This window comes from Blastocystis hominis (assembly GCF_000151665.1).
Source record: "Blastocystis hominis, Singapore isolate B (sub-type 7) whole genome shotgun sequence assembly, scaffold_1".
NCBI lineage: Eukaryota > Bigyra > Opalinata > Blastocystidae > Blastocystis > Blastocystis hominis.
This window is the reverse complement of record NW_013171816.1, coordinates 1,436,817-1,460,476: the sequence shown is the minus strand read 5'-3', so window position 1 is coordinate 1,460,476 and position 23,660 is coordinate 1,436,817. Positions and strand designations below refer to the sequence as shown.

The 23,660-nt window shown below is 48.9% G+C and overlaps 7 protein-coding genes; 4 read left to right on the top strand and 3 right to left on the bottom strand.

Moving 5' to 3' along the window:
* Positions 1–12,319: 12,319 nt before the first annotated feature.
* Positions 12,320–14,926, top strand: GSBLH_T00001108001 (uncharacterized protein; the record flags this gene model as incomplete). Its single annotated transcript, XM_013039449.1, has 2 exons — positions 12,320–12,488; positions 12,531–14,926. The coding sequence occupies 2 exons, from the start codon at positions 12,320–12,322 to the stop codon at positions 14,924–14,926; spliced, it is 2,565 nt and encodes an 854-aa protein (XP_012894903.1).
* A 1,222-nt stretch (positions 14,927–16,148) lies between these two features.
* GSBLH_T00001107001 (uncharacterized protein) lies at positions 16,149–17,867 on the top strand (the record flags this gene model as incomplete). Its single annotated transcript, XM_013039448.1, has 1 exon — positions 16,149–17,867. The coding sequence occupies one exon, from the start codon at positions 16,149–16,151 to the stop codon at positions 17,865–17,867; it is 1,719 nt and encodes a 572-aa protein (XP_012894902.1).
* Positions 17,868–17,976: 109 nt separating this feature from the next.
* GSBLH_T00006997001 (uncharacterized protein) lies at positions 17,977–19,040 on the bottom strand (the record flags this gene model as incomplete). Its single annotated transcript, XM_013039447.1, has 9 exons — positions 17,977–18,009; positions 18,099–18,149; positions 18,170–18,208; positions 18,241–18,418; positions 18,454–18,578; positions 18,610–18,659; positions 18,692–18,794; positions 18,823–18,927; positions 18,960–19,040. 9 exons carry the CDS (start codon positions 19,038–19,040, stop codon positions 17,977–17,979), a joined length of 765 nt encoding a protein of 254 aa, XP_012894901.1.
* Positions 19,041–19,411: 371 nt separating this feature from the next.
* Positions 19,412–19,714, top strand: GSBLH_T00001106001 (uncharacterized protein; the record flags this gene model as incomplete). XM_013039446.1 has 2 exons in its annotated part: positions 19,412–19,551; positions 19,582–19,714. The coding sequence occupies 2 exons, from the start codon at positions 19,412–19,414 to the stop codon at positions 19,703–19,705; spliced, it is 264 nt and encodes an 87-aa protein (XP_012894900.1). The 3' UTR covers positions 19,706–19,714.
* Positions 19,715–19,745: 31 nt separating this feature from the next.
* On the top strand, positions 19,746–20,255 carry GSBLH_T00001105001 (uncharacterized protein; the record flags this gene model as incomplete). The annotated part of the gene is made up of 2 exons (XM_013039445.1): positions 19,746–19,766; positions 19,797–20,255. 2 exons carry the CDS (start codon positions 19,746–19,748, stop codon positions 20,253–20,255), a joined length of 480 nt encoding a protein of 159 aa, XP_012894899.1.
* A 23-nt stretch (positions 20,256–20,278) lies between these two features.
* Positions 20,279–21,509, bottom strand: GSBLH_T00001104001 (Cell division cycle protein 48; the record flags this gene model as incomplete). The annotated part of the gene is made up of 2 exons (XM_013039444.1): positions 20,279–20,687; positions 20,719–21,509. 2 exons carry the CDS (start codon positions 21,507–21,509, stop codon positions 20,279–20,281), a joined length of 1,200 nt encoding a protein of 399 aa, XP_012894898.1.
* A 299-nt stretch (positions 21,510–21,808) lies between these two features.
* Positions 21,809–22,554, bottom strand: GSBLH_T00001103001 (uncharacterized protein; the record flags this gene model as incomplete). XM_013039443.1 has 4 exons in its annotated part: positions 22,395–22,554; positions 22,255–22,362; positions 22,148–22,222; positions 21,809–22,117 (listed from the first exon to the last, which is right to left on the bottom strand). The coding sequence occupies exons 1-4, from the start codon at positions 22,470–22,472 to the stop codon at positions 21,809–21,811; spliced, it is 570 nt and encodes a 189-aa protein (XP_012894897.1). The 5' UTR covers positions 22,473–22,554.
* Positions 22,555–23,660: the final 1,106 nt, after the last annotated feature.

Here is a 23,660-nt window from a genome sequence, read left to right as displayed (position 1 = left end):
TTGATTGACGCGTATGAAAGTAAAGATTCTAATGACACCAAGGAAAGTTGGGAAAGCGATGATACTCGCGAAGATTTCATTGCTTTCTCAAGTTTGCTTGCTCGCAATTTCAACAATCCTGTTTTCGCTCAATTTGCAAATGACCTTGGATTCTCACGTCTCTTCAGGGCTTATCGTGATCGAAATGAAGACCCCGAACTGATGAGTTTCTTCATACGAGTAGCTAATAGTAAGGATCTAACTCCTGATTATTTGGACTACATGAAAAACAAGATCAAACGGTTTGCTGTCAATGTAGATCAACAATTCGAGCAATATCTGCAAAATACGTACAACACGATCAAGGATATGTTCGTTACACAAGGTTTCAATGGCTAATGTATATATCTTTGATCTTCTTTTCACTTTGTACGAATGGGGAAGCGTAGCTTCCCCGGGGAAATCTACGATTTCCCCATACATAAATGGCAATTCCATTCACTGTTGATATATCTGCTTTCTATGGCGAACCCGATTTCCGAGAACAGGATAGTGGAACGATCGTGGACCGACGCAAGACATTGAATCTTCACAAGGAACTCGAAGCACCAGTGCAATCAAAGAGAGGGAAGAAACGAGGAGCGACGAGGGAGAGCGAAGCTCTCCCGGGAAGCCGAAGGCTTCCAACGAAGCGAACTTCGGCGAAAAGTGCTGGAGCTATTGCTTTCAATGGGGCGACCAAGGACGTTAGCTCAGGAGGAGGTTGTAAATCTAATGCTTCTGGTGGTGCCATTGGCTTCTCTTCGGACACAGGTGGCGCACTGGCATTCAATGAAGCGCAATTGATGAACGAGCTGACCGGACTAAAGAAAGGCGGAGCACTTGGTACTCTTGCTGCCACGATCATCCCAGCACTCATTCAGATGGCTCCACAGATCATCTCAAGCCTCAAAGAGCTAGTGAAGGGTAAGGAGGGTGGCGCGCTGAAATTCGGCGGTGCTTCTGCTGTGTTCCTCAATGGAATCAACCCTAGCGATTATGACGACGTGTTGAAGACCATGAAAGCCATCGAACGACAAAGTAAAAACATTGAAGTCCGAGGTGGAGCCTTGTACGCCGGTTCAAGTCGTGTTGGCACGTTCTTCAAGAATGCTTGGAACAAGATCAAAGGTTGGTACGACAACAATGCCGAGAAGTTGAAACCCATCACCGATATTCTGGTCAATGCTGGCACGAATGCTGCGAACAACGCGATCAACAAGGGTGTGAACTATGTGAGCAACAAGACAGGATCGGACACCGTGAAGCAGCTCGCGAATGTGATAGGTGACATGGCGAAGGGTACGGTGGCGGAACTTCGTTCCGCCGGGACGACTTCGTCGTCCCATTCGGTTAGCGATGTGGCAAACCAGATTCAGGGCAAGGAAAGCAAAGCCGGCACTGGTTACGATGTTTCTGACCTGGACAACGAGACACAAGCAATTGAAGTCCAGACGAAAAAAAAGAATCGCATCCTCACAGCCCTTCCACAGAACGAGAACAAGATGCACGAGTCAGTGATTCGAAGGAGAGTGTACTGAGGGGCAGCGACGCTGCCCCGGGAGGAAGCTCTGCTTCCTCCGTATTAGGTAGGCTATACAAGCACGGCTACATGAATGTGGATGCTGAACCAATGACTTTCGATGAAGTCCGTTCCTTGGCCAAACAACTCGAGATACCTGACTTCGATGTGATGGAATTGGACAAGTACAAGTCCTTGGCAAAGAAGTGCAAAGAACCAGCGAATTGCATCATCTGGATACCCTTTGAAGACGGTGGCAACCTCGGGCACTTCATGTCTTGCTTCCACGAACCCGATGGCACACTGAACTACCAGGACAGCTTTGGCGAGATGAATGACTTCCCGCTGGCAGGTACGAACCGTGTATTCCGTGTGAACAAAGTGAAATACCAGTCGATCTTTGCCAACAACTGTGGCTACCTGGCACTCCTTCACTTGTACACGCACGACGCTGTTGACTTTGCTATCCAGAGGTTGTAGAAGTAAATGAATAATAAACCCATTTTCACTTTGGAGGCGACAATGTCGCCTCGGGAGAGAAACATAGTTTCGCCCCTCTTTGGTCATCCCGATTAAGGAGGGGACACTGCGTGTCCCCGGGAGGAAGCGTAGTCTCCTCCCTATGTCAAGTCGTACTTAGAACGCAATCCTTTGCCTTTCTTGTGCTTGGTTGGTTCTGGAGGTGTGTAGTTTGCCATGCCATCCCTCGGTTTCTGTACGAACTGGAATTCCTTCGTGTTGATGGATTTGCTATAGTCCTGTGGTTTGATTTCAACGGCCTCTTTGATGTCCAAGAGATTGTACGTGCGGCTCTTGTCTCTCTTTTCCTCCCTTCTCGTTCCTCCCTGTCGTCCCAGTTCCTGCTCGAGTTGTTGTACTTGTCGTTGTTTCTCTTCCACTTCCTTCCTCTTTCGTTCATCACTCAATGCCTTCGGTAACTTCGATCGCAGTTTGTTGATTGCCTGTTGTTTGCTACTCAGTTCGTATGGAACATACTCGACCAACGAGTCGTCGTCCAGGTAGTACCATCGTGTGTGCATGCCCATCTGGATATCACGAAGTACCTCGGACAGATTGGATGGCGGAGGTATTTTCATTTTGCGCCATAAATCCTCGCGTCCAAGGATGTCGTAGTACAAGAAGATTCGAGTGGCGTTATCCAGAATCTTGTTGCTCAATCGAGAGAATCCTTGGAATGCAATGAAACAACTGGTCTTTCGATGTCGACTCATGCAAGCCATGGTGTCCATGAAGTTCACTACCCAGTGATCGTTCGGCTTCGTGTACAGATCGTCGAAGATGTAGATGGACGGATATGTGGTATCGTTGTAGATCGCCACACTTGATCCATCGTCATTCAATTGTTTGTACGCGACGTCCTCGCTATCCGTGAACGGGGGAATCTCCGATCCCCCTCCGTCAGTGTTGATCCATTGTGTCTTGATGCCTGCTTTGTTGGCGACATGTTTGAGCACTTGTGGACACTTGTTTTCATAGCTGACCTTTCCCATGAAGAAGCAGATCTTGTCGAACGAGTGAGGTATCTCGTAGCACAACTGATTGATGAGGAACGACTTACCCGACTTGGAAGGAGCAATGATGAGTGTGAATTGATTGAGGAATGTGTCCTGGCAATCAAGTTCCCAGTCGAACTTCATAATGCCCATGCTCTCCTTGTTCTGTCGAAGATCCTGCAATTGCTCGTCAATGGTTTGCTCTGGCTGGATATAGTCGGCTAGTTCTCGCAGTATTTTGGCATATTGCTTGCTCTTCTCTTCATCGGTTTCATTCTCCATCCGTTGTTTGATGGTATCCTGCATTACTTCGGCTTGATTGAGCGTATTTTCTGTTCTTCTTGTCAATCGTTTGTTGTTATACGGACATCGATGGTTAAATCGTCTTATTCGGTTCTTGATAGCGAGCAATGTTGTATCAATGTTAGGAATGTATGGGGATTCTTCCATTTATTCATGACAACCACGACAGCCAAAGTGAAAAGCTAGTCACAGCAACCACGGTAGCCATTTACAGGAAATCGCAATCGAAGACACTATTCTTATCCTTGATCTTGATTTGCGTTGCTGTGAGAGTTGTGTACGAGAACTCGGTGTTTTTGCCGTCCTTATCTTCCTTCATGAACTCCTTGCTCTCCCCGGTCACCACAAGATCGATCGTTGCATCCTTGTATTCGCGAAGATCGGCACAGGGCACATTTCGCAGATCGATCTTGATAGGCTTCTTGTCGTTATTCACGATCTTCGTGTTCGGACTCAATTTCACTTTGAACTGGATCTCACCTTCGTATTCACTGTACGATCGACTATCTCTCTTCGTCTCATCAAGAATTCTTTTGAACTCTTCCGATTGCTCCTTGGGCAGTGTGATGGTGATAGTGTTGAATTGGTTCTTCTTGTTAGTGTTGAATTGCTTCTTCTTGTCAGTGTTGAACTTTGAGTTGTCGCCCACGAAAACAATGGTAGCATCGGTGATCTTGCAAACATACTTAGCCGATTCGCCTTCTTTCTTGAATCCATTCGAAGTGAGAGACACATTGGAAGCATTGGAAAGATCGAAAACCTGAATCTTGTTGCTCATATCTATTTATATTTATTTATTGAAATCTTTAAGTGATATTAGTTATGGAGGCATCTGCGATGCCTCCCAAGGCGACTTCGTCGCCTCAAAGTTAGCCTTACGCTTGGGGAAGCTACGCTCCCACAGTGTTGGCACGGATCATGATGAGGTGCATCTGGGTCGTCGCTGCAACCTCGTCTTCCAACTCGATTTCGAATTGGATCTGATTCGATGCTCGCATCGGGAACCACTCGGCTAACGGGAAGGCGAAGATGCGGAACTGATTCAACCACGTCTTGTACGTCAACAGCGTATCGTACTCGTCGGAACGACTATTGCAAAGATAGTCCATCCATTCAAAGAACGTGTGATCAATTCCATCAGGTGTGTTCGTGTTGTCCACATTGATGATACGCTTCTGTTCACCAGCGATGTTCAATGAGATACGTTTGAATCGAATATCCTTGAGTGTCGAGAAATCGCCATTGTCGTCCGTGAACATCATGAACATCATCTTGACGGGGAAGTTAACCAACACACGATCATCGATGAAGTTCTGGCCAGTAGGAATACGGAACGTCTTGGTCATGATCTGATTCTTCACCAACTGAGTGTCTTCAGGATCGAAGGTGGAATCATCGCTCGTCTTGTAACTGTGATACCAAAGCGTACACGTATCGAAGTACACACCGGTGAAAGCCGTGGCTGATGGAACAGCGTCCGGACTTGTAGCGGTATTGATTTTGCCAGCATCGATGTAGAAGTATGCATCGTCGTTCGTGGGATAGATCTGAGCATCCATCTGCGTGAGATTGATGAATCGTTCCTGAGAACAACCTTCGAAGATGTCTGCAAAGTTTACATTGATCGTCGTGTACGCCGTGGTCGAACCAGGTGGCTGTACGAACTTGAGCATGTTGTAGAATAACTTCCCGCCATAAGGTCGACCCAGGATGGCCGCAGTTCTCGCGGTTTTATCGGTTGTATCGTAGTCACGGTCATCGTAGTAGATGTAGGACAGTTCCTTCAGTCCTTCGTTTACCACATTGTTGTGCTTGTTGTCCGTGAGTGCATTCAAGAGTGACCGGATCTGGCCGATGTTCTCATTGTCTGCACTCAGAGGCAAGGATGCCAAGTTCTCACCATTCCAATAGGTGTACGTGACCTTCGTGTTGTTCACAATGCCCGACATGTTCTTCTTCACCGGAACATAGATATCCTTCGACGAACTGCTCGCATTATTTGCCAACCCGGTGATCTTGAGCTTGAAGGTCATTCGTGACTTGTAGAGATTGAAGTACACGTCATCACCGGATGGAGCGATCGTCCAATTGATCACATCGGTCGACTTGATGTTATTGGACTGATTGCTGAACACAATCTGCGATTCGTAGTTATGCACAGGAGGAATTGTAGTAGCCATTTACTATATAGTAAATGTCAAGCACAGCAGAGAAACTTGTATATCTCCAGAATGGAGTGTTCAAACGCAAGGAGATGACGAATGGTCTCCAGTACTACCATAATGGAGCATTCAAGACCTTCCCACTACCAAGTGGGAATGGCACCTTCGTGCTCAGCAATTACAACAACGACTTCACCTGGGTTGATTCGGGTGCCGTAGTACCTGAGCAGCCTGAAGAGTTCACCACGCTCGACAATTCGTACTTCAAAGGCAGTGACAACCAGGCGATTACCATTGATTCCAAAGGCACGATTCCGTACTTTATCAACAATAGCACATTCGGAGAGCTCGATCTGCCTAGTAGTGGCAAGTACGTGCTGAACATGGACGAGAATGGCGTACCTTCATTCTCGACAATTGATGCAACTACGATCAACACGGCTATCGGCCTCGGTACCACATCGAACAAGTACGCGATTGCCAACTGGAACTCAACAACGAGCACTCGTAAAGATCTGTTCCTGCCAGATCAGTCCGGGACGTACATCCTGAAAGGAGTAGAGGCTGGGGCTTTCGGAATTCAGTACACATTCGAGACATTGAACGCCTCAACTCTATTCCACGATACCCTCGGTGTACAATCGACAAACATGTGTCTCATTGCTTACAAGGATAATACTGCATATGGTGTAACCGTACCTGCAATGGGTGTTTCTTCTGGTTATTTTGTATTCAAGAAGGAAACAAATAATGAAGTACCCACGACGAGCGTCCTTGACGCCTCTACCATCTACCAGGACATCCTCGGCTGCACTAGCACGGAGCGGTGTATCGTGATCAACGATGGAGCGGGTGTGAGCAAGTTGACCTTACCGTCCACAGCAGGATCGTACGTCTTGAATGTATCTAGCAGTGGTGTGTCCTTTTCAACACCGCCTGCCAAGCTCTCCAAGACGTTCACGTACACCTGGTCAGGCAGCGGTCACAGTGTCGTGTCCGAGTATCTCGGATCAGACAATTCGAACTTGACGGAAGGACTCATGTTATCTTCGAACAGCAAGTATCTGGTCACGATCGATTTGAGTCTCAAGTGTGGTAACTACGAACAGGCATTCGTAGGCTTTACAGACACGCCGACCTTGGTAATCACTACGTCTCAAGCAACGTTGCTGAAGACAACACTTGACAACCCAACCCCAACAATGAATGTGTCTGGCACATCGATTGTTACACCGACAAAGGATGGCGCACTATCGCTCGTTGTGACACGCGGTGGTGATACAACTATCTCGCACTTATACTCGAACTTCCAAGTCACGATTGTAGAACTTTAGGGGAGCCTTCGGCTCCCCGGGAGGAACGCAGTTCCTCCCACTGTGACGGGACTTCGTCCCGTCGGGGCAACATAGTTGCCTCCCTACTTTAAGGGACAAAGTGGGGCGACAAAGTCGCCCCGGGAAGCCTTCGGCTTCCCACAAAGTGAAATAAGGGCGACTTGGAAACCATAGCTTCCAGTCTTTTACTTTGGCGGTAATCGTTTACCCGATACACATTCGAGTTGATCAAATGCAACACCATCGATATCAATGATAATTATATCACCACCTAATGTCATCACACGATGACCTTCGATATCATAGATATTCTCATTGAAAGCACGGAGTTCAGCAAGTCCTCCTACTTCACCCCACTTCACTATGTATTTATCATCATTACATGATTTCACAAGAAGATGTTGAAGATCAGGTGAATTTATCAACATATATGGAGGATTATACTCATTATGATAATTTGTACCTTTGGGATCATCAACAAATGAATTAATCATATCATGCACGTATTTACGTGTGATATCAAGACGTTCATCATTCATCCAACAGTTCATTTGTATTTCTATTTATGTTTACATTATTTAAATCTATTTAGGCATCCCTCATTTCACTTTAATCTCTGTCGGACTGATCGATATATCACTCCCACTGTCGTCATCGGATCCATTCTTCTCGTTGTACACGCACAAGCAATGACATCTGTCCTTGCATTTCGAATCAATGGGGAGAGCTTCGCTCTCCCCGGGACAGCTTCGCTGTCCCATCACAACCACCAGTTTGTGGTTCTTCCTTCCACTCATCCATTTCCATGCACTTTTCAGCCATTGAATAAAGCGGTTCATTTATGAATGAAATCAAGGAACTACGGAAACCAGCCAAGCGAAAAGGTGCAACTCGAGTGATCATCAGTTCATTCAAGAGAAACATATACTTCATCGATCTCATCGATTTCTCTTCCAAACAAGACAAATGGATTCAGGAAGTGTTGGGCAGCCAGAAGTCCACAGGATTCCACAAGAATCGTGGATACAAGTATGTCCTTGTATGCATTGATGGATATTCGAAATACCTGATGGCTTGGCGACTGAAAAGCAAGAGTGCCACAGAAGTCACGCATGCGATGAAGGACATCATTCAAACATACGGACCACCAAAGCATATTTGCTCTGATCGAGGTACCGAGTTCACCAATGCCATCTTTCGTACCAACATCTTGGACAAGTATGATATCACCATGTATCACATGGATTCAGCGAATAAGGCAGTACTAGCTGAACGAACAATTCGAGATATCAAGGAAGACATCATGGTTCCATTCAATCAATCGAAAGGTGTGTGGTTCGACCTGATCGATGGTGCCGTTCGTAGACACAATGCGAGGAAGAACAGAGACACCGGATATACACCCAATGACATTTGGAACAACAACATCTTGTACACGGAGAAGACAGAACCATCCAACATGACAGCGAAGGACACGACGCCTCAATTCGATGTGGGTGATTATGTTCGAGTGACACGAAGACCTCGTGTTCTGGAAAAGCGATCATTGACGAGTAAATGGTCTCAGGACTTGTATGAAGTTGTTGACATTGACGATCGATTCATGCCATTAATGTACGAAGTGAAGAATATGGAAAGCGGTAGCAAGCAGAAGTGCTATCATTGGGAACTCCTGGCTAGCAAATGCAAACCACAGCCAGCACCACCAGTCACGCGATCCAAGAGTCGAAAGGAACCCAATGCATTGAGAGATGCAGCAAGGTCACATCGACCCATTACGAGGAGCCAGAATGGGACGACTTTGTCGTCCCGGCGGAACTTCGTGGGAAGCCGAAGGCTTCCCGGGGCGACTTTGTCGCCCCACTTTGTTCCGCCACAGAAACAACGTCGCCTAAATGTTCGAAAACGATCGTGATGCTCTTCACACCACCTAGAAGCATGAGAGGAAGATTCGAATATGTACGAAGGACAGCAGAGTTGCCCCCAATATTCACAACAGCATAACCAGTATGAGACACAAGACTATTCAATGTATCGATGTACGGTCTGTCTAGGATAGGCGTGTTGTCAAACGTGACTAGCACTCGATAACCCTTTTCAACCACGGATTCGATTGACGTGCAATCGTTGAACATGTCGTCAGGAAGGTACGTTATGACAGTCGTGGTTATCAGGTACGATCCGGACGGCATAGGCGGCATACCATCACCACCCCATTCGCCATTGAATGATTCGGTAGTTTCTGGCGTGTACTCGAAGACAAATGCTTCGTTCGCTTTCACAATAAAGGAAGGTGTACTACCCCACGAGTATTGAGGAACACCATCCACTGTCTCTCGAATTAATACATGATGACCGTCCTTCTCTGGCATGTTGATGAGCATGTTGTCGAGCTTCTTGAACGTGTAGTTGTTTCCATTGCTGCTGAAAATGTACGACATTTACTTTTTTATTTACTTTGTCTTTGATATGCACGAACGTACACACCCTTCAGACACGCACCATCATCGATGAACAGATCGGACAACTCGGGAGGCACTTCATCATCCACCACCTTGAAGACCACGCGTACATAGTAGTTGGAGAAGAAGTAAACAGCACGATTCTCGGTTACCACAGGTACGACATAAGGCTGTGTGTCATACGTCCTACAGAACACGTTCAGAGGCACACCGAGCAAACCATTGGATTTCAATTGAGGCAATAGATACTCCCATTCATCCTCGGTAAACAAAGGTGGACGAGTTTCATCCAACGTCATCTCCATGCAATCATAGTCGTGCAATATTAAACCACAGTTCACATTTGCTTGCGGAGTGCAAACACTGAAGCCGAATAGACGCTCGGAATTGATCGGATACTTGGTGTGAATGATGATGTCGGCGAGTTCGATATTCTCGTCCTCACAAGTGCGTACCAGGGAAGACCATGTGTTGTTTTCTGTTTTCTTGTACTTCATTTAGGGAAGCATCTAGGGTTAAAAGAGAAAATATAAATATATAAATATATAAATGAATAGACCTACTCATACTTTGAATCCCAATACTGGCCGAGAAATCCAAATCAACGGAGTTCGCTTCTGGAACCTTCTCAAGCGTGGATACAAGTACGACGAGAAATTGAATCGCTTGTACGATACAACATTGCCTGAAGGTACGACGAAATACGTTCCCAAGTCGAGAATGCTTTCTCCCAGCAATCGCTCCATGATTATTGGTGGCACAGCATACTACGAGTTACTCCATGACAACTATAGACCACGAGGTGGCAAATGGGTGAAGATGACGAAAGAAGAAGCCAAAGCATACGATAATGATCCGGACATCAACAAGATATTCGCAAACGACGATTCAGACGATTCGTCGTCCGAGTCTGAGTATGTCGACATCGATGAATTCGAATATGACGAAGATGGCCATGCGATTTTCCCATTCTAGGGATGCCGAAGGCATCCCGGGGCAACGTACGTTGCCCCTCTTCTAGGCTGGAAATTCCATAACTATTTTCCAAGTCACGCCATTTTCACTTTGGTCACTTAAAGAATTTGTCGCCTATATATAAATGGATTCTTTTCGCGACGAATATACTATTAACCCTGAGACTGGACGAAAGATTAAGGTTGGGAGTCAAATCTGGAAACGATTAGCAGCCAAGTACTATATGATCGATGGGAAGTTCACCGATCAGACCATTCCTGATTCACGAGCGTATCTGTCGAACAAGGTATTCGGGCTGAAACAAGTAACACCTAACAGACGAGTGACACATAGGCGCGTCAGTGATCCCAAAGGAGAGCATAAGTATCTGATTGTTGGAAGCAAGAAATGGAACGAGCGATTTCTTGAGTATGAATGGAATGGACATGAATTCGGTGACAAGCGAGGTCGTCCGTTGCCTGAGTTCATGAACACGGTGGAGAAGAGACGTGAAGCACGTCGCAATAAGGCATTCGCTCGGTTCGATCGCAAAGTGGCCGAAGGGCGCTTGTCGGACGTGATCAACTCGTCACTCGGGTATGCACTCACGTACTATCACACTGTGGAAGGAGATATGTACAAGGAATGGATGAATGAGAAGCGCACCAAGAAGGACTTCCGGCTCAATAACGATGATGACAAGAGACTGTGGGTTCGACTACCGGGTGAAAAGGGCGAAGAGGAAGTGGAACCGATCAACCTCGTATTCAATGAAAGCGAGGAGTTCAATGAGATCGTGAAGAAGTTTATCATGACTGGTATGCGCGAGTACAACCAGTGTTTCGTCACCATCATGGCATACAACCTCATGTTGACACATGACGGAGATCCCAAGATTCTCAACCTCACCGATGATCGATTGGGACACCTCCGCATCGTTCGCCGAGATCGTATCGATGAGTGGATCGAGGACTACCTGAAGTGGTACCGAAATGGTGTAGAGGAACAGGAGACAGAGGGAAGCGGGTTCGTGTACCATGGGTGGATCGGCTTCCATGTCGAGATGTTCCCACTACGGACATTCGTGGGCTACAAGCACCACACACCTTTTATCATTGGACAGACGGCGGTCAACCCGAACATCGATGACAACCGATGCCTACAACGGTGTCTCATCCTGGCAAGTGAAGGCGGGCACAAGATTATTGCAAATCGCAAGATGGGCGATGCGAGTGTGTACAACAAGTGGTGGAAGCAACCCGACAAGAACAAGGTGTTCGGAGTGGCCATTCACGAGGTGGAGGAGGCGATGAACATTCGCGACAATGCACCCTTCAACGCGAGTGAAGAGAATTTTGCGAGATTGGAAGAACTGTTGAAAGTCTCTCTCAATGTATTCGAGGTCACACTCTTGCCTGGATACGATGACAACTCCGAGGATAAATACGATCTATTCACATGTTATCAAGTGTACAAGCCGAAAAGGAAGGGTGGATGTGGGGAGCAACGAAGTGGGGGAGCTACGCTCCCCCGGCGGAACGAAGTTCCGCCACGAAGTTGCTCCCGGGGCAACGAAGTTGCCCCATGTGTGTCACTTTGCATCGTGAATGATACACGGGAGGGGGAAGAAATTCCCAAGCATTTCTTGTACATCAAGGACTTGAACGATTTCAAACATCGTATCTTTCGTCAGAGTGATGTGAAGAATAGACATACAGCAAGAAACGTGAAGTGCAGGTTCTGTGACGACTTCTTCGGATCTCGCAAAGCCGTTCATGCTCACGAAGTACAAGTACATCGTGAACTCGTCAATGAAAGCGAAGAGTACGAGTTGGCGAACGAGGAGACTCGGTTGCGATTCACCAACCAGCGATACGAAATGCCAGCACCGGTCGTCGTGTACGCTGACTTCGAGTCAGCCATTGATGACAAGAACAGACACAAGCCGATCATGTTATCCTGTCTAGCCGTGTCACGTATTCCTGCCATTGATACCCAACTGCGAGTCTTCCATGCACCACACGAGAGCGAAGAAGAGCTTCGTCCTTTCATGGACTATCTCGTGCAATTGCAAGGGAGTGTGAAAACATATCTATTCGATGAATTACCCCTCGAGAACTCTCCGAGCATCGAGAAGGACTTTCGTGCAACAACCGTGTGTCCCTTCTGTCGCAAGAAACTGGAGGACGACAAGGTACGTCATCATGCACATGTGGCAGGTGAATACACCACAGGAAAGGGAGAAGTACGCCACTTCGAAGCCGGGCAATACATCTGCACCTGTTGCACCAAGTGTAACCTACAACTCTCATTCAACAAGAAGAACTATCGTCTGCCAGTTTACTTTCACAATGGATCGCACTATGATTTCACATTCATCATGAAGCTCATCGCGACGATGCCTGGCGGGAATCTCGAAGTCATTCCAACCACCGAGGACAAGGAAATGCAGATCGAGTACAATGGCATTCAATTCAAGGACTCGTTGAAGCTCATCAGCAGTCCACTGCGTTCCATCGTTGCACAGACACTTGGAGGCAACCTCGATTTGTACGTGCACACCAAACAACAACTACGCAAGTACTGCGAGTCTCGAGGCAAGCAATGGGATGATGAATACATCGATCTGTTGACACGGAAAGAACCCATGTTCTACAGTCTCATCAAATCGTACGACACATTGAATAACACCACCATTCCTTCTCGTGAGCAATGCATTGATGATATGAAAGGTGAAATGATGCCACAAGACGAATATGATCACATGGTGAAGCTGTGGAAGACCTTCGATATCAAGACATGGGGTGAGTACTACGAATTGTACAATGTACTCGATGTGACTCTCATGGCTGATGCATTCGAGCATTTTCGCGTTACCACACTGAATGCATTCGGTGTTGATCCCATGCATTACATCACAGCACCGCAAATGGCCTATTCGCTATTCTTGAAGGTCACAATGGAGGGCGATCATAGTGAGAGTAACCTCATGACCCTCGCAAGGAAATGGGCTCAGTACATCATGCGCATCAACGCCAACGAGGGACTCGCCGAGAAACAACTGGTGAAAGTGTTCTTGAATCGCATGGGTGAATTCTATGAGAGCAAGGGCATTCGATTGATGGAGACAAATGATATCGATGACTTCATGCGATTGTTGAAGAACCTGCGAGGAGGAATCACACAGATCGTGAAACGGCATGCCAAGGTTGACATTGACAACAAGGAGCAAGCAACGTCGTCCCAAGGCATCTACTACCTGGACGCCAACAACCTGTACGGTGGAGCCATGCATCGAATGATGCCTTATGAATTGGTGGGTGTACCCGAACGACGAGAAGTGATGGAGAGGATCAATCGTGACCCGAATGGGTGGGTGCAATCACTCAAGACGTTCGGCAAGTATGGATTCTTCATCGAGTGTGACATCGAGGCACCAGTGGAGTTACACGACAAGTTCAATGATCTGCCATTCTTCCCCGTACAGAAGGCGGGCATGTACTCCGATGGAATCAAGAAGTACGCAGAGAAGAACGACATTGTGGACAAAGTGAAAGAGGTGAATACACCGAAGCTCATCTGTGATCTTGTACCTCGTCGAAAGTATCTCGTGCATTACTCACTGTTGCAACTGGGCATTCAACAGGGTTATCGTGTCACACACATTCACCACCTCATTCGATTCAAGCAGGCACCGTTCATCTTCGAGTATGTGAACATGCTGAGTGAGAAACGAGCCAAGTCCAAGACCACCGTGGAGAAGAACCTGTATAAGCTGTTAGCAAACTCAACCTATGGCAAATTCGTTGAGACTGGGTTGAAACGGATGAAAGTGAAGTTCGCTAACACGTGGAATGAACGTGAGGCAATCATTCAGAAGCATGGGTACGACATGATCGCCGGGACTACCATGTATTCCGAGAATTTGATTGGCATCAAGCTGAACACACCGGTGCGCAGGGTGGAGAAGCCATTCTTCATCGGGTTCGCCATTCTAGACATGTCCAAACACATCATCTACGATTTCTACTACAACGTGCTCAAGAACACATTCGACACCGTGGAGTTGTTGGGACAGGACACGGATTCGCTCATCGTGCAACTGCACGATCGCGCTAACATCGTTCACAAGATGTGTGACATGTACAAATCATTCGACTTCTCGGAATTGGATAACACTAGCTACTTCTATGGAGAACTCGTGAAGTATTACGATCACGAAGTGAACAAGAGCAAGTTCCCTTCATTGGACTCGTTCCTCAATTTCAACAAGAAGTTGCCTGGTCCTATCTTCAAGGACGAGCACAACGGACATCGCATCACGGAGTTCGTGGGACTTAGACCGAAGATGTACTGCTTGGTTGATGAGAAGCATGTGATACACAATGCAGCGAAGGGAGTACCTCGCAACGTCGTGATTGACGGTGAGAGGATGAGCGTGAAGAACATCGACTTGTACAAGCGTGTACTTGAGGCAGAGAAGAAGGAAGATGCAGTGATCGAAGGCAGTTTCAAGCGTATCAACAACCAGGCCTTCGATATCAGCACGAAGGAGCAGACCAAGACCCTTATGACGTGCACGGACAACAAGCGATGGATCTTGGACGACAACGTGCACACACTTGCGTTTGGACATTACCGATTGAAGGACATGTAAAGGAGAAGTTTTTTACTTTGTTTTCTTTATCAAACAGTGTATAAAGGACAGACAATTACCACATTGGCAGACAATAGCCGAAAAGGTTTTCGCGCTTTATGCGCCATGGCCATCGAGGCAGGCAATGGACAGCAATGGTGGTCAGGCAGAAAAAGGGAAGCCAGGTAGAAAAAAGGAGGCCAGGATAAAAATGGCAGAAAAAGGGCCGAAAAAATTTTCGCGCTTTATGCGCCATGGCCATCAAGGTTGCCAGGTAGAAAATGGTCTAAAAAGGAGACCAGGTAGAAATAGGCAGCCAGGTTGAAAAAGGAGGCCTGGAATAAAAATGGCAGAAAAAGGGCCGAAAAATTTTTCGCGCTTTATGCGCCGTGGTACTCGAGGTGACCAGGTAGAAAATGGCCTAAAAAGGCAGCCAGGAAAAAAATGGCAGAAAAAAGGCCGAAAAAATTTTCGCGCTTTATGCGCCATTTTCCTACTACTATCTGTAATAATAAATGGATAAAAACGATTTGGTTCCAGGATGCTGTGGTGTGTGTGTCACAAAAATATGGATGAAACGATCATGGTTTTATTTTTGTTTCGCTTTCAATTCCTATTGACAATCAGAAAAAAGCTAGTTTAGCTTGAATGATAATAATAAAAGATTCGGTGGCCTTGTCAAAGCTGGGTGCTTTATCCACGAAGCGAAGAAGTTGTCAATAGAGACCTCCTTAAGTATTATTCATATTCGCAAAGATTCTATGTTGTTGAACAGACTCGTTGTTATTGCAGCTGTTTGTTTTGTTGTTTTCGCAGCAAGTACACGCATTTCTGTCACTCTGACATAGGTTGTGAATCTATTGGAGAAGTTGCTTGCACAACTTCCTCAGGGTATGTAGTGCATGATTCGTGTACCCAATACTTTAGTATTTGTGACACAAATGGGTGGGCCACGCCCCAAAAAACCGCCCCCGGGGCGTATTGTCTCAATGGAAACCAAGTGCTCTACAGTGTGTGCCAGAACAAAATATTTCCAGATGATTCGGGATCAACTGCTTCTCAAACATCTGCTCCCGCGACTGCAGCTCCAGCAAAGCCAACTACCGCGGCTCCCACAACTCCATGCCCGCCCAAGCCCACCACCGCGGCGCCCACGCTTCCGTGTCCAACCAAACCCCATACAGCGGCTCCTACCGCAGCGCCTACAGAAACTCCTACGGATACGCCATGCTCCTGGAGTGGAATGAAGTGTCTTGACAGCTACAACTATGTCACCACCACCGAATGCACCACGCAGGCTCTGGTTTGTCGGAACGGGATGGAAGTGATCGTCACGCCTCCCGTCGATCAGCGATGCTACAATGGCGAGTTCATTGCGCTGTCCAACTGTCCGAACTGCAATTTCCAGGGATTCATTTGTGTGGACAATCAGGGAGTGCAGGTCAATGACCGCTGCACCTCCTTCATCCAGACCTGCAACAACGGATTCTTGTCCGATATCGTCACCGTCGAATCGGGACTGCAGTGTCTCAATCGCCAGATCATTCGCGAGGACTGCTGCCCCCGCCAGACCTGCGACTGGGAGGGAACGCGCTGCGTCGATTCTGCGGGTCGTTGGAATATGAACGACTGCGTTTCGTTCAGCATTACTTGCGAGAACGGAGAAACGGAAGGATTGATGCCCGTGGAGCCTGATAAGCGTTGCCGCAACGGCACGATGGTGGCTGTGACGGACTGTGCTTGCGAGCCGGTGCCCTACGAGTGTAATTGGAACGGTGTGCGTTGCACGGATCGGATCGGAATGCCTGTGCTGGAAGGCTGCAGCTCCTACTACGAGGTGTGTATTAACAATAAGATCAGCTCGCCTCTCCCCGTACCGGACGGATTCGCCTGCCTCAACAACCAAATGGTGGCCAGCGAGGGATGTCTGGTCAATCCGAACAACACCTGCTCGTTCTGTGGATTCCTCTGCACCACCGAGAAGGGAGATATCGTCAATGACGACTGCACCGGTTTTTGGATTCAGTGTACGGATGGCAAGGTCTCGGAGGTGTTCCCTGCTCCTGAAGGCAGCGTCTGTTACCAGGGCGCTTTCGAGAACCCTTCTGTCTGCCCCGTGAAGCCGACTGTGTGCATTAACTGCCCCACTGGACCGACTGGCTACACTGGACCCGCAGGAGCTACGGGAGTGACGGGACCGCAGGGACCGCAGGGACCGCAAGGACGGACAGGCGTACAAGGACCGCAGGGACCGCAGGGACCCACTGGACCTACCGGAGAGCCAGGTCATAAGGGAGTGACGGGACCGACGGGACCGAGAGGAAATCCGGGACTTACCGGACCCACGGGAGAGCCTGGAGCGACGGGTATTACGGGACCTACCGGAGGCACTGGACCCACTGGACCGCAGGGAGAGCAGGGAAGACGCGGAGACAGAGGAGCTACGGGAGCCACCGGACCGATCGGACCCACTGGACCCACCGGAATCACCGGAGCCACCGGAGCCACTGGACCCACCGGACCGCAAGGACCCCACGGAGTGAGAGGTGTTACCGGACCGATCGGACCTACCGGACCCACTGGACCTACTGGTGCGACTGGATTGTCTGGACCCACCGGACCCACTGGAGAAACCGGACCTACCGGACCTACCGGACCCACCGGAGCGACCGGAGCAACGGGAGCGACCGGAGTGACTGGCGCGACGGGTCCTGAAGTGAGTTTAGCCGACGAATTCCCCGAGCTGCCGAACCAACTGGAGTTCTTCGGCTCGGTTTCGTTGCTGTATCTGGGAGCGGGAGCTGGCGGCGACCAGGACTTCCAAGTGCTGACGGGCAACGTCCCCGTGAACTGGGGAGATTACACAGTGACGCTGGGCAACACGCTGACCACAGACACGACGCCTGTGACCATCACGGGCGATCAGTTCTCCGTGAATCGTAGAGTTTGGACGGGTGGATAACATGTAGTTCCCTATCTGTCTCCGGGCAATCAGGTGTATTTCTATCTGACCGCAACGCCGACGACTGCGGGAGCCACGCCGATCATCACGCAGCTGTCTCCCCTGGCCGTCATTCAATAGTGTGTATATAATTGTCCTGTTTCTTCAATCCAACAAACACAGCACAAAAACAAGGCATACACTACCAACGCAACAATGGCAACAATGAAAAAACCAATTCCATAGAAGTACGTCACCGATTTTGTATAATTCAACTCTGCCCTTCATTCCCATCCTCTTCTCCTACCCCACAACGCCACAACATGATCACTCCGATCTCGCTTCCCCTCCATCATCCAATTCTACGCCTCACCCACCGATCCGCACTCTCTACAAGCATGTCATCCTCGAAGATTCCTTGACGACACACCGGACACACCGCTCGTTTCTTCATCAGCCAGGGCGTTACGCACGCCGAATGAAACACATGGCCGCACGGAAGCTTCTTCACCTCGTCTCCCTTCTTCAGCGTCTCCAGGCAGATCGTGCAGTCGGGCGCGTTTTCCACATCGCTACGCGTAAACAGGCAAGAAAAAAGGAAGCAAACGGTGGATCGTAGCTGAAGGTAACGATTTCTTTCAGCTTCTCGATGCTCTGCTTCATCCCAAACACGTTCGAACACCCGATGAGAATGCTGGAAATGATCAGAAGCAGGTTGATCGCCACGAAGAGCTGGGGAATGAAGCGGAAACTGTGAACTTACGATGAGGTAACCAAAAATGCCGGCCAGCCAGTTGTAGGAACCAGGTTTGGCTAAGGATGATATACTTCAGATACAGTTCTACTTTCTCCCTGACTGCTGATTTCAGCGATTAAGGAGCTGTTTGACAGTAAACTAAGAATCTGTTCACCGCTTTCATATTGGACGAAAATCGCTGGAATCGTAATCTAGTGAGCAGACTACACAATGATATACACTAGGAGCACTTGTATCGTTTGCCATGATAATCAAAGAATCGACTTCCCATCGCAACGGCTTCTCATTCATAATAACAACTCCAATGGCCCCTGCATTTTGGATCTATCACTTCAAATGTTAATAGAAAACAGTACATTTGCAGCCTTCACAGAAAAAGAGCAATTACTCTGGAGTTTGTCGCGTATTGCTAAACCAATGTATCCCGTTAAATTCATGTTTAGCGTCGAGCACGCATGAAAGGGTTCTACAGCCTTCAGAATTCCGGAATAGGCTATGAATCAGATATTGCACACATCCGTACTATTGTTTAGATAATCTAAACCGAATTGCGCTTTCGTGTGTGGGAACTCATAGGCCTTATCAGAGCGAATTACGAATGCGAACGAGCAAGAAAAGACGAGAAATAGCACAAAGTCACTTTTCATAGAACCTTTGTTGAAAGCATTCTATCAAGTCTGTTTTGACACTACTGTCAATGTGGCACTATTTTCTCACTATAATGTGAGTTCGTACAGTTCTATTGGAAGACTGTACAATCCGTGATATTCCTTCTCTTTCAAAATTACTTTTGTTTGATTTGCAAATTATGCGCGACGTTGAAAAACAATCTGATAGCACATACATTGGGATGCAGTCGGTGGCTGTACGCAACCAATTCATTCGCAAGGTCTTCACGATCTTGGCAATACAGTTGTTAGTGACATTCGGGCTCGTTTTGCTTGCATGGTACGGATTCGATTCTCTGTTTACGCATAGTAATGTCGCATCTTTCCGTCTCTGGCTTTATCGTAATGCATTCACCATTTCCATGTTTTCTCTCATCGTTATGATCGGCATGATGGTAATCAGCATCTGCATGCCGCAAAGTAAAAGAGAATAAGCTTTGTAACACTGTAGTATTTGTGGAGTATCCGAAGAACATGATTGTTCTTGCTGTCTTTGTAACTGATTTGTGGGAGAGTAACGTTTAGACCATTGTCGAAGCGCTTCTCTTGGCCTCCACGACGTCCCTTTATGATCCATCCATTGTGTACATGGCCATGGTTGGTACCGCAGTGATCGTGGTGTGCCTGATTCTGTACGCCTCCAGTACCGAGCGAGATTTTACTGGTTATTACCCCTATCTGTGGGTTTTCTGCCTGTCTCTCTGCCTCTTTGGTATTTTCTGTATCTGGTCACCCTTCACGTATGCGATCTACTCTGCCCTGGCCATCTTCCTCTTTTCTGCTTATATTGTATGCGATACTCAACTGATTGTGGGAGGAAAAGGCAGAGCGGAGTTGGGCGTGGATGACTATGTTTTTGGAGCGCTCGTTCTGTATCTGGATATTATCAATCTGTTCCTATATTTATTATCTTTCCTCTCGGCTACTATTAACAGAGATTGCGGTGTTTGTTATTATCAAACAATCAAACAAACAACACAGTAATGCATTAAACTACTCCTTTTATTTTATGATTTCAATTGCTCTAAACTAACCTCAAAATCGCTTTGCCTCACTCGGATCTCTCCACTCGGATCCTGACTTCGTCGTATTGCCTCCATCAACCCATTCACCACCACAGCGCGCACATCCGCCTGTGATCGCCACGCCGTTCTGGCAGTCAGCCAATTCTCAATAAACGCTCGACTCCCCTCGTCTTCCAGCGCCACATCCTTCAAAAACAAGCGGAACAGTTCCAATCGCGCCTCGCTGGACGGCAAATCGAACTTGATGTGATGCTCCATGCGTCCAGGTCGCAACAGCGCGGGATCCAATTGCTCGATGTGCTGCGTGGATCCGATCAAATAGATGGGAGCCGAGGACGTCATCACGCCGTCCATTTCGACCAGCAAAATCGACAGCAGTCGATCAAACGTTCTACTTCATCACCCAAACGAGCGCATTTTACTTCTCTTCCGTGCTGTCATTCCCTCTCCTCTGCCCAATACTCTCAATATTATCAAGAAACAAAATGCACGGCGCCGCTTCCCGCGCCATCGTGAACACATCGTGCAGTTTCTTCTCGCTTTCGCCCACGTACTTCCCCAAAATATCGCTGCACACCACCGACATCACCTGCACTTCCTTCCCCGCTTCCGCAGCGATCGCCTCCACCATCATCGATTTCCCGCAGCCCGACGGGCCGTAGAAAAGCGCGCCGCGCGGCGGCTGCAGATCGTAGAAATCGTAGATCTCGGGAGAGCGAAGAGGGTTCAGAATCACTTCGTTGACCTGCTGGATGAGCGATGAAACCCCGATCAGAGCGCGGAATCCGTCCGGAAGCGGGCGAACGACGTTCATTTGGCGGGTGACCGAAGCCGCGTGCTGTTTGACGAGGGAAAGGATCGATTGGGCGAGGTCGTCCGCGGGGCGGGACTGCAAATCGAGATGGCTGAACACTTGCGAGCAGAAGTCGCAGAGGTCGGCGGCGCTGTAGGAAGCGGTTTGGTCCGAGAGTTCGTCCAAGAGCGATTCGTTGAGTTTGGAGCCCAGAAAGAGAGAGAGAAGCTTTTGGCGGCGACGCTTGTCCAGTTTGGGAATGGTGATGGTACAGCTGAGATATCCAGAGCAAAGTATTTGGCGGTTGATCGACCCAAATTGGCTTTGGGCGACGATTCCAATAATGATACAGCCACTCGGCGTGAGCACATGGCGACGCACTTCCTGGAAAAAGTACGTTGACAAGCGCGCCTGGACCATTGAAGTAATATTGGAGAGAGTAGGAACCAGAATCTCCAGGTCATCAAAGATAAGAGCACAACGAGTGTGCTTCTCTGCGAATTGGAATACTTGCTACAATATAAAAACAAAAAGAAACGAAAAGATCGCACATGTAAGTACTGCTCACTCTCGCCAATATTTGCTTGAATGATCGAGGCACATTTAATAAACAGATGCGGAATACCAATCGCTTTCACAATTTCGCTGACAATATACGACTTTCCGCTACCAATGCCTCCGGTAACTACGAAGGAGGGAGAAACATAGAATCTACACCATTAGCCACACAGGTCAAATCGCGACGGCTTGGGATCTGCGTCCTGCTTGAATCTCTCCAGAATCAAGTCAACAATATCATCCATCCCCCCAATTCGCTGCAACAATCTCTCACGAACCTCCTCCATGCTGATCCACGAGCAATGAATGCCTGATTGACAAAAGCAAAGGTAGTTGAAACAAACACTCCATTTATTCTTCGATTCCTCCTTCAACTCCTCAAACAGCTGCGAATCGTTAATGACCCAGACCCTCTTGGCATCATCCACCCCGAAGGGAATCAAGCACCGCGGGCATTTCCGTTCTCGCTTCTACGCCTCACCCTTCCCTCCAGACCTCACATTGATTCTCTCATCGATGCACTCTCTGCAGAAAATATGCTGGCACCTCGCTAAAATACATTCCTTCGGCCGGACCTTTCCATCAAAACCCGATCTCTTTCCCTCACTTTGCACAGCGGACACATCAGTTCCGCCTTATACCGCCTCATCTCTTCCTGCATCGCGTTCACCACTTCTCTCTCGTCCTCGTCCTTCGTCGACAGCAACCGTTCCTCCTACGCCTCAGAATTCCAATCGAACTCCCCACAAATCGACGTCGATCGCGCATCCCCGCGATTTTCAGCCCCCGATTCGCCTCCACCAGCTCCTCCACGCGCTTCTCCATCTCCTCTCGCTTCCGCTCGCTCCGTTTCCACATCTGTCGATAGCTCTCCTCCTCTCCAATCATCTCCAGCGCCGTTTTCTTCACGTTCTCCGCCTCCTCCCGCACGCTCGCCATCGCTTCTTCGTTCTGCTTCCCCGCCTCCCGCAGACGCTCCACTTCCGCGGTTAACTCCGCGTTCTCCCGCTGCAGCTTCGCCTGGGCCTCCTTCCCGCGGTCGATCTCGCCGCGCTGGTCTTCCACGGTTTTCTGGAGCTTCATGCAGTCATTGAGCAGCTGGTCGTTTTTCTTATCGCCGAATTCGACGAGTTTTTTGGTCTTGTGCAGCGCGCCGTCGCAGGCTTTGAACGCGTCGCCCAGATCGCGGATCTGCTCCTTCAGCACGCGAATGTGCGCCTCCGCGTCCCCGCCGTCGCCTCCGAACTCTCTGATCACTTTCCGGAGCTTCGCCGACACGCCCTCCACTTCGCCGATCACATCCGCGAACAATTTCCGACGCTTCAGCTTCCCCTCGAACCCGTCTCGCTCCAGTTTCCACTGTTTCCCCGCCTGCTCCGCCGCCTCCCGCGCGCGCCGCATCGCCTCCTTCTCCTCCTCTCCCTGCCTCCGCTCGCCCTCCAGTCGCTCCTCCGCGCGCTGCAGCAGCGTCGTCGCCGCGCTGCGACTCGCTTCTGCGCGGGCCACGTCGCTCTCCACCGCGCGCAGCACCGCTTCCCGCTCCTTCCGACGCAGACTCGCCGCCGCCGCCGCGCGCTCTTTCAGATCCTCCAGCTCCTCCCGAAGCCCGCTTCGCTCCCGTTTCAACGTTTCCACGGTTTCTTCCAGTCTCGACGACGCGGACTCCAGTTCCACGATTCGGGTTCCACGTTCTGCCACCTGCGCTTCCAGCGCCTTCACCTCCTTCGCCAGCCGCGCCGCGTCCTCTCCCGCCTCCCCCGCGGGAGTGCTCGGACTCGCGGAGAGAGAGGGTTCCCCGCGGGGCTTGCGGAGGGAGGGCTCGGGGAGCGGGGACGTCTGGTCCTCGAGAACCGCGGGATGCTCGAGCTGCTGCTGCAAAGCGGCCTGTTCCCGCGATAATTGATGCACCTGGGAGCGGTACGAGTCGACCTCCTGCATGAGGAGACGCAGACGCTGCAGAGCGTTCACCAGGGCGGCGCGGAGAAGGTCGTTGCGACGCTGGTCGAGAAAAAG